This window comes from Temnothorax nylanderi, unplaced genomic scaffold (genome assembly GCF_030848795.1).
Source record: "Temnothorax nylanderi isolate EJ_2023f unplaced genomic scaffold, tnyl_v1.0 TNYL_tig0081_pilon, whole genome shotgun sequence".
NCBI lineage: Eukaryota > Metazoa > Arthropoda > Insecta > Hymenoptera > Formicidae > Temnothorax > Temnothorax nylanderi.
In genome coordinates, this window is record NW_027249143.1 from 255,725 (window position 1) to 265,987 (window position 10,263).

General features: G+C 41.8%; 2 protein-coding genes across 6 annotated transcripts; one reads left to right on the plus strand and one right to left on the minus strand.

Moving 5' to 3' along the window:
* The first annotated feature begins 249 nt into the window (after positions 1 to 249).
* On the plus strand, positions 250 to 7,961 carry Vir (VIR_N domain-containing protein). Of its 5 annotated transcripts, none has more exons than XM_071709663.1 (7): positions 250 to 379; positions 794 to 989; positions 1,071 to 2,299; positions 2,879 to 2,991; positions 3,100 to 3,466; positions 3,756 to 7,371; positions 7,539 to 7,961. In XM_071709663.1, exons 3-7 carry the CDS (start codon positions 2,246 to 2,248, stop codon positions 7,829 to 7,831), a joined length of 4,443 nt encoding a protein of 1,480 aa, XP_071565764.1. In that variant the 5' UTR covers positions 250 to 379; positions 794 to 989; positions 1,071 to 2,245; the 3' UTR covers positions 7,832 to 7,961. The 5 variants fall into 5 exon arrangements, with proteins under 5 accessions (XP_071565764.1, XP_071565762.1, XP_071565763.1 ...); XM_071709661.1 differs by having other exon boundaries at positions 286 to 424; XM_071709662.1 differs by having other exon boundaries at positions 299 to 429.
* LOC139774423 (pentatricopeptide repeat-containing protein 1, mitochondrial) lies at positions 7,368 to 10,242 on the minus strand. The gene is made up of 4 exons (XM_071709665.1): positions 9,986 to 10,242; positions 8,536 to 9,764; positions 8,165 to 8,470; positions 7,368 to 8,057 (listed from the first exon to the last, which is right to left on the minus strand). Exons 1-4 carry the CDS (start codon positions 10,074 to 10,076, stop codon positions 7,962 to 7,964), a joined length of 1,722 nt encoding a protein of 573 aa, XP_071565766.1. The 5' UTR covers positions 10,077 to 10,242; the 3' UTR covers positions 7,368 to 7,961.
* Positions 10,243 to 10,263: the final 21 nt, after the last annotated feature.

Here is a 10,263-nt window from a genome sequence, read left to right on the forward strand (position 1 = left end):
CGTTGCAGAATTTATAGATATACAATTAAATTTTTAGTTTATTACAAAAGGGCTTGTTTGCTTGTAAAATTGTGGATGATAGTTTCGTTAGCCGTGGTACTTACGTTAGCCGTAACATGATGACCTTGAGGTAAAATATATTTGTACTATTTAATTATATGCGCCATCATAAAGAAAAATCTCTGTTTTTGTTACACCGTTATTTATTCTTTTTGATTAGCGAACCGAGTACTAGCACGGTCGCTTTGTTTAAAAAACCAAGGCGGGAGCTAAAACTAAACAGTGCGGGAGTGATCTACCACGATTACGGTCACGAGATATTGAGGAATGTATTTCCGGACATAAAAACGGAGGACACTTTGATTAACGAAATCCACAAGTTCGTTAATGAGAAATTAATCACAGAAATCGATAGCATGACAAGGCATGGTACAACAATAGAAACTGCGCACGAGTACGATACAGAGCCATTGCTTATGACCCAGTGAGAAATGACCCATCAAGTCGACGTCTAGTTGACGTCGAAAGACGTCAATTAGACGTCGTTTGGATGGGTCATTTCTCGCTGGGGATGTTGCATACTGCGGAGTATAAGTGCTGGTCTACAACCTTGCTTTAAAGAGTATTTAAGCTCTAAGCCGTAAGAAATTAACCAATCAGTGGAATGTGAGGAGAATACTCGACTGTGATTGGTCAATTTCTTACGGCTTAGAGTTTAAATACCCTTTAAAGCAATTGGTTGTAGACCAGCACTAATGCTTTACCAAAATTATTTTACCTACATTTGTTTCAGGTATCAAAATAGTAATGTTTTTGTGGCGCGTATGATAAAAATTATATTGTCGTGTCGGGACAAGGACGAAGACGAATGGTTTTGGAAAGCCGTGCCTTTGACTCAGAAGGTATTTGTAGAAATTGTACGAGACGTGAAAAACGTTCACTTACCATTAATACTTAGCATGCGAAGCAGTATGGAGAGTCGATTGGAAGTAAGGAAAATACTTCCTCTATTTGTCTTTTCGCTTTGGATATATTTTCGATTATCGGTTAATGTAAAATATTCTTGTAAGGTCGATTCGAGCGGAGAAATAATAATATTGTCGGCCAGTGTACTGTGTGAGGATCATAAATTATTTTATGTGGAATGGGATATGAATGTGCCGAAATCAATAAAGTACCTACATTATTTTGGGGCCTATTGGGCCTAGAAACCGATATCATTGGCAAATTGCGTGTATACTGTTACCGTGGGGAAGTTACAGAATGTTACTCCCGGAAGCGTGGGGCGGTTTGGAGAATAATGCTCTTGAGGAAGCCTGTGGAATTGAAGGCGCTTTATATGTGTTTTCTACACGGTGCAAAGGGGCTCACAAAACCAAGGACGGCGCGGTTGCCATGGCACGGAAAGCGTTAGAAATTGAAAAACCTTTGCAAAAAATCACCCCCCTGTGTTAAGCAGAATGATCTGATTATGTCTAGACCATTGATTTTTTTATAGAATTTTTATGACGATTATGTATTGAACAATTTTTAAAAACTTGTTTCGTAATTAAATGCAACTCAATCATGTGCAATTTGTTTTTTTTTCCTTCATGGAATCACAGTATGAGAAAATCATTTGTGAGAATCTTCGAGAATCGACTGTGTGAGAATCTTCGCTTTCTCTTTCTCTCATATCCTTCTCTCTCGCAGGATTTTGAGGAAATCGCCTGATAGCCAGACTCGGATTATAGGGTCTCTCTCTCTCTCTCTCTCTCTCTCTCTCTCTCTCTCTCTCTCTCTCTCTCTCTCTCTCTCTCTCTCTCTCTCTCTCTCTCGCAATAATTAATAAATTTCCTACAATCTACTTTCGTAAAAGCAGCAAAAACTGTACTAACTTACAACATAGTGATTTTCGGAACGCAAGTAAGTAATGTCAGTGCTGTCAGTACATTTGGAATAATTGGAATGTGTATGTGTACAATTTAATATTAATAAAAATATAACAAGATACTGTGTAATATTTATTGTAACACGTATTACGAAATATGACGATATGTTATAAAATAAATTACACGAGAAAGCATTTGACATACAGAATGTGCTAGTTTGACGTATATATAACCAAAACGTGTATATATACATACCGATACCGAGTACGGAAAAAATAAACGGATAAAATGAAAAGTAGAATAAATAATCAGTTTTGTATTACAAATTAATTGTTAAGGTATTATGTTATCCGAAAGTTATTTACTCGTGAAACATGGATAACACCGAATTGCTGTTCTTCGATACATTTTCCCACGAAATTTCAGAGGTTTGTTTACATTGATTTAATAACGATTAATTGAATCCGAGGACAAGCTGTTTATTGACGATTTTGTTAAAATTTACCCCGTTGACACATAAAAATAAAAACGGATTGAAAAGATGCTTTTTTTCTATTACTACGCTTAATCACATAATATGCTTTTGAGGTTATGATTGTCACCAGAAAGAATACTTCTCAATTTTGTTGAAATTTATCTTTGTAATTGCCGCACGAAGAGAATACAGATTTGGATAAACGAGACTTTTTACGATAATCGTTATTTATGTTTAAAAATTACTCTTTTAGAGTTAGAATTATTATTCGCCAATTTTGTTATGTTTTTTGTACATTGTGTACTGCATATAGAAAAATGTTAGTTAATTCTTAAAGAGTTTAGTTTGTTTTCTAAGAACGTTTGTATTTAATTTAGAAATAACTGCTCAAAAATTTCTAGATTACCTTGCTCACAACCAAATTTTCTGAAAACACATTACCAACAAATAATTTTTATAATCTTTTCTTTTTCTTGAAAATTTACATGACGTATTGGGCAACATGATGTTTACGTAGAAATCATATTTTCAGGAATTGAATTTGGACCTGGTGCAATTTCCCAAGCCTGTTTATATTAGCGAAGTAAGAATAATTCCTTTGGGTGCCAGAGTACAGGCAGACTTTCCAGGAGGAGTGCGACTTGGGTAATTACGCTTTATTCTTAGCATTGAAAACTACAGGAGCTTCTTTAATAAAGTGATATTAGCGTTCGAACTTCTGAGAAATACAAAGAAATTTATTCTTTCTTTTAGAGCGACCAATCCTTCTCAATTCGAGATCGAGTTTTTCGTGAACGATCTCAGCAAACCTGGAGCCTCCACCTTCGAGTTTTTAGGTGGTTTAGAGTACAAGCAGAACATCCATATCCAACTGGAATGCGAACGGAAACAAATACCAACGGATGGGTTGGTGCTGAGAGGATGGTATACCACCATAACGTTGGCAGTGTACGGTACCCTAACCAAATCACTGAACAATCCCCAGGAAGTCATCAGTTCGGCAGCTGGCTCCACCGCTTGCGTCAGCTCCATAGAAGAAAATCCTGAAACTGCTGTGCAAATTCCTTCCGAGCAGCAGTCTGAATGGTATTACGAGAATCAGCATCAAACGAGTTTATCGGTAAGGAAATCTGCTTGCTGATATTGTAACGCGATGTTCGTTCAAAAGAAACTCCAAACAATAAAAATATCTAAAGGATTATCTAGAAAAAGTACAAGAGACATTGCATATTACTTTAGATGTCTTTCAATTCTGATATAGTTTGTTATTTAATGTGTATTTGATTCTGATAGCATATTGATTCGATAATTGTAGTACAGTTATAATTATACGTTATTATTTTTTTTTATTATCGTCTTAACGATTCAACTTACGTTTAAATTCAACTTTGAGCGCATAACTGTATCAGCAGGAAACATGCGTAACGGCAACTCCATCGCCACAACCGATCCAGGTGGTGGAACCGTCCAGGACGTCTACATCGGACACAGGAAAGACGGAATCGAGACAATGGGAAGAAGAGACGTCCAACGCAGCCGAAAAATCGTCGAAGCGACCTTTGTCTCCACCTCTCGAATCTCTGATCTCTCTGAGTCCCGAGTCCATCTCCGCCGAAGAAGAAGAAGCGGAGCAGCAAGAAGCTAGCGAGCCGGAAACTGGCGAGCCTTTCGAGCCGATATTATCGGACGAGGATATAATAACGGACGATGTTCCGTCTACAGCCGAATTTGAGTGTGAAGCATCGCAGATCGATGAAATCTACGCGATGGTGCCGCCCGATTTGCTAAGTTTGGAAAAGCCGGAGAACTTGGAAAACACTCGCGTGAACCGTGAGACTTTGTTAAAGATCAGAGAGCTTCTACAATCCCTCTCCAAATCGGTCTCGCATTTCCACAATGCGTCCGGTCAGGAAAAGGAAACGTTTGTGCACAACTGCGAGACTTTGTGCGCCATACTGGGTCCATTTGACTCCGACGTAAACGATATCAATGACTTGACTGACATTGTCAATGCCAGTTTAGATATGGAGCTCGCTAGGGCCCAACCACAACCAGCGTATAAAGTGCGTCACGTGAAGGTGGGAGTTCGCTTAGCGGAGGCTCTCTGTCGATTATCGAAGGGCCCGGTAATTCTGTTGAAGGTCGAAGCCCCGTACAAATTGCTATCCCTCTGTATGCGCGAGAATGTGGCGTTACCGGTGAAACTTTCCGCTCTGCGAGCCCTCGATGCCGCATTGATCAGCCCGATAATCGTGCAGGAGTTTCTAAAGAACAATCTGTATAGCAATGCACTAACGATGCTGGACTCGGCAAAGCTGGCCAGACTCAAATACGCCCTCAGCTCACTCTTCCGCAAAGTCCACGTGTACGAGTATCTAGAAGAAATCAAGAATTTCGACGAGTTTGGTTTAGCAGAGCTAATGAACGTTTACGTGTGCGCTCCGACATTGATGGCGCAGCCTAAACGCCAGTTGCCAGCCGGTGCCCAGATGGAATTCGAACGAGAGCACACTCGCAATCCTCGCGCTCATCTGGTGGCTTATTTCGAACATCATAAACTGGCCCATCATCTTCTACTGGCGTTATCTTCTCCGAATTGCGATTTGCAGATGATCAAGTTAATCCGTCGCTTCCTCTTGCATCTCTCCAATACTAAGGAGGGCCTGTTCTACCTGTTGAAGGAAGTCGAAGTAGTTCGACTGATACTGAAAGCTCTGAAACACGAGCTACCAGGCGCCGGGCGCATTCTAGCGTGGCGTCTTCAGGTCGCGCAGTGCCTAATTCGCCTGAGACAAACTTCCGACTGGACGATTTTGAAGAGATTGCACACGTTCCTCATTTTTCCAGACGGTTTGCGTGCCATTCTCACGATTCTGCCTCTGGATGACTTCATAGATATTCTGATCCCTTTTTTGTCGGATTCTAATCTCTGCGAGTTCGCCGCCGAAGTGATCTCCGCAGTTGTTCGTTATTCCGATAGGGTAGAGATCTTCCAGAACCGTGCGGAATTGATACTGGACAAAGCTCGCGAGCATGTCATCCTCAGGGACGTAATATCGTACTTGACAGTCGCGGCCCAAGCTTCTCATTGGGATTACTGCGACGTCTCCCTGTTAGTGACGATTATCAGGAAAAGCGCTGAGAAGGCTGCGTCGCTTCCCGGTCAGTTAATCACCGCCTGTAGAATTCTGCATTATCTCATCTTTCCATCAAATAACGACGTCGATCCTTTGGAGCCGTATGTTGAGCTGAAATACAGGAACGCTCTGACTCAACTATTTGCTGCTGACGGCCTCACCGCTCTGGTTGCCGTAATGGCAAACGTGTCCGAGTTCTATGAACAACCGTTCCTTCATCGTCCTGCCTTGACTGGTCGCAGAGGCATGGCGTTAATTGCCTTATTGCTTCCTTGCGTGAAGCTGACCAGGGCGTTGCTCGAGAGACTTGTTAAGTGCATGGCGACGGACTTCAAAGATCTTACGGCCGTCGTTCCGTTGCTCGGAGTCTATTCCTTGATCGAAGCCATCCCGTCTAACTTAATGGTGCAGACTCTGTCCGAAGAAATTGTGGGAACGCTTCTGGTTTTCACTCAGGCCGTCGATTCCGACGGTTCTGGCAACGTAGCCAAATCACTATGGACTCAGATGCTTGGCGAAGTTCTAAAGATGATCTCCCTCCGTCCTTGCAACTTTGTGCCGGGTCTAAAGCTGCTAGCTCGTCTGCTACCACCTGTCCTAACGCCGAAAGAGACCACTACTGAAGACGCAACGAGAATCCTGGGCATAAGAAAACTCTGGTCAGCACATCTTCAAGCTCAGGCAGCGAATCTCACTGAAACTCTTCGGCTACTCTGCACGAGTTGGAACGGAGACGTCTTACTTCTTTTATCGACAGTTTGCAAGCAACTAAGCGACCTAGCAGCACCGACAGCTCTTTTGGTTGGAAGATGTCTCTTAGATGGTATTTTAGCAGCCACTCTTCTAGAAAACAATATTCCTATTCTCGCTCTAATCAGCGATCTAGCCAGACATGCGCCTATGAAAGCTACTTTACTGACCTTAACCAGCCCGGCGTCCAGAGCGCAAGTAAAGTCCGATCAAAAATATCCGCCAGTTATCGAGATGATGTGCTCTACTCTGAAAAGTAGCAGCGATGTTAACGTACAATACGAGATCCTCAGCATCTTCGAGACTCTGTGTAACTGCAGCCTCAGTCTAGTACAAGAAGACAACGAACCTTTGGAGAAGAGACTGACGCACTCGGTGCCCAGCAAGGAACCTCTTTTATCTATCCTCGCGGCTCTAATCGATATCCTAGCAATCAGCACAAAGTTCCAGTTGGATGTGATAGAAAATACGTTGCACATCCTCTTGTCCCTCAGCAACCACAATTATGGTCTGTATCATGTAAAGAGCTGCCTGGAAAACAACCCTGGAGCCTTGCGCGCGCTCCTAGACCACGCGTCCAGCTTGGAAGAGTCCGAAACAAACCCCGTCGTGGGTTTGACCGTGACTTTCTTAGAGAACCTAATCGCCTCTGACTCGGAAGCGAGGACCTTGCATCTACGCGCGCAGCAATTGGCATTCTTGATATCTTGGGAGAAGAACGATCATCCCTTAGAGAAATTGAAACGCGCAAAAGATCTGACAGAAATTTTGAGAACCGCTGAAGAGAAAGAAGAAAAAGAACCTATCCCGGAGATGTTGGAGCCTCTGTTGCCAACCCCGGAAGCCCTATTGAATCAGTTCTCACAAAGATGTATGATTAATAATAGTTCAGTCCGACCCAAGAAGTTCGCATTCACGGCCAATCAGACACAAACTGAAGATACGGTAGACTTGTTAGCGCTCGCCACTGAATTACTGCCCGCTGACTTTAATCTGTTAGCGGAGGCGCAAAACCTATGTTCTAAAATACCTCCTGATGACGCCACTCAACCTCTGCAATCAAAACCCCAGGATGAAGAACAGGAAAGCAGAACGGAAAAACAGATTTCCCCAATGGCAAAATCAAAACAACCATTTGGTAAGATCATTAAAGATTTGTCAGATGACTTTTATTTCTACATACTTACAAATATTAAGATGTTGAAACGAAATAAAATTAACAATTTTTAATCAACATCATCAAATTCTTATATTAAATTATGTAGTGCTCCTGATTAAAGATTTGACGATTTTCTGTTCTTTTAGTAACACCAGTGCGAGGTCGAACACAGTTCGCCAATTCTCTACGAGGTGGTCCAGTAGGCGGAGGAGTGGGTAGAGGATCCGATCCCTTCCGATCGAGGCCGCCCAATACCTCGAGACCACCGTCTCTTCACGTGGATGAATTCGTGGCGCTGGAAACATGCGGGGCTCAGCCAACCGGTCCTACCGGATACAACAAGCTGAACATCCGTGGAACGTGCCCGTCGCGTGCTATCACCAGCGGTACCAGGAGTCGACCTTGGACCCAAGAAATTCGTCCCACATACCTTCGCTAATTTATTACTGTCTGTCCCCTTTCGTCTCATATATGTGTATATTTACAAAACATATCAATTATATCAACAATATATAAATTTGTCTTGAAAGGCTGTATTTTGCAGAAATAATATTTCGTCTTGTAATGAATTACTGTTTTATCGTCTTTTTCCATTTAGGATACTGCTGTTCGAATTTCTCAATGTTCTCTTCCAAACGCTTCTGTTTTCGAAGTCTGTATTTTCCCTGGAAAAAAATTTTATAAGTGTACATCTATCTTTCATTTATTAAAAGTTAAATGCGTAGGAAAGGATTAATTCTAATAGTAGCCATAGCAAATTTTGTTAACGTACTGTCGGTTTCTCTATCTTCGATAATTCTTTCGAAAACTCCTCTAAGGATTTGACGGTTTGCTCACTGGGTCTCATCTTGTTTTCCATCATATAGTTCATCACAAACAACAAATATTTAAAATCTTTTTTATGGCAAGCTGTTTTGATGAGAGTACCCATGATTACAGAATTGGGTTTATAGCCAAAGGCCTCTATTCCTGCCAGGAACTCTTGGGCTTCTCCGCACTCTTGACAACCAAGCGCCAAGACCCCGAACGTCATTACGTTTGGAGAGAGCCTTTTCTTCTCCGCCATTTTTATGACCTCCTAAGTTATCAAAAATCGTATCAGTACGACATTCGAATGACTAATTAGAAGTCTCTAACACTTACCTTTGCAGCTTTGTAATCGAATCGCATGCTGCGTCTTTTAATGACCATATTAAAGAAATCGATATCCAGTTCAATATTTTTGTCATCTGCAACCTTGATGAGCAGATCTTCAGCGGGTGTCGAGTTCGGAATTAAATCCAGGAGTAGCGTAATGGTTTTGGCGTCGGGCTTAACACCGTCGTTAAACATTCGATCCAGAAATCCTTCTAGACCACCAAATAAAATCAGACGATTATTGATAAACACATCGTTCAAATTTACCGATTTTTTCCGTATATTTGCATCGGTGTCACGTTGCATAATGTTTCGTTCTTCTCCTAACGGTAAAAGTGTGCTCATAACAGGCGGCGAGGCCAGCAGATCTGGCCTCTCGCCTTCCGTTATTGAAATCCTAGTCTGGTCGAATCCTGAGAGAAGGACATCGTCGGGCTTCAAATTTCCCAAATTGGTGTCTCTCATCGCTCTCAAGAGAAGATTATAAGTCGTCAAAGTCGGCTTAATATTCTTCAGGTGCATTAAATGCCACACGATCAGAGCGTGACGCAGGCCGGCCTCCTTGTCAGAAATCGCCCCGTGAAACAGGGAGTTGTAAGTGCTCTCCCCGATGGGAATAGATCTGTCCCTCATCTCGTCCGCCAACTGAAATGCCTCGACGATCTGACCGTGCCAACTGTACGCCTTTACCATAGCGTTGTAGTGCGTTTCGTTCGCTGGAAAATTTTGCTGAGAAAGTGACTTTCGAAAGTTGTTCAAATGTTCCAAAGCTATCTTTTTGTTGTCGGCCAAAGCGCACGCATTGAACAGACTGGTGTAGGTCGCCGCGTTCGGCTGCAATCCACGCTTCCTCGCCTTGGTGTACAGACTGAAGCATCGTTTTATGTCACCCTGCTTGGCAAACGCACGCAACAGAAGATTGTACAAGTACAACGTGGGCTTGTCGTGGTTCTCCTCCATCGAATCGAGCACTTTCAAAGCGGAATTCAAATCGTTTTTAGATATATTTGACTTGATCATCTTAGCGTACTGGCCCATGCTCGGCTTCAGTCGACGTGGAATGCACCCTTCCCTATCCTGAAAATCCTCCTCTTCCTGTTCGCGCTCGTCCATTGGAACGCTCTCGAACTTCCTGCCCGAGATGTCCCCGAAGACATCGGCGCTCTTCGGGAGCTTCTGCGTACAAAAATTGCTGACCGGGAGTAGAGATCTGTGCTGCAAACGCTCATTCTGGTCTGCGCAATAAATATATTATTAAATTTCTCTTCGCATATGATTATATGCTCTTCTATTACTATGTAATATAGCTATTCTTTTATTATTAAATTTTATACATGTATACTTTCTATATATAAAATTAAAAAAAATTTTTTTTCCCAAAAATAATCAGGATAAAGGAGAATCATATATGGTATAAAATACGGAATACTTATTCGTTATTCGTTCTTTCACGTACATTGTTTTGCTACGATAGAGTGATTATATTCACTGACATAACCTATGACGTTTTTTAGTTTGATTGTTGAGCGAAATTTTCGACAAAACATTTTATAAACGGTAGTATTCACATTGAAAAGAGAGTTTATCTTTATCGGAGTATCTGCTTTCGTAATACTGGAACAAAGTGTATTAAACTTTAATGAAATAAACGAGATAAAAACGAGATAAACACATGGCAGCAATATGTACCCAGTAGACCGGTTAAAATTATTTTATCGGCAAATTTTCGAAGCG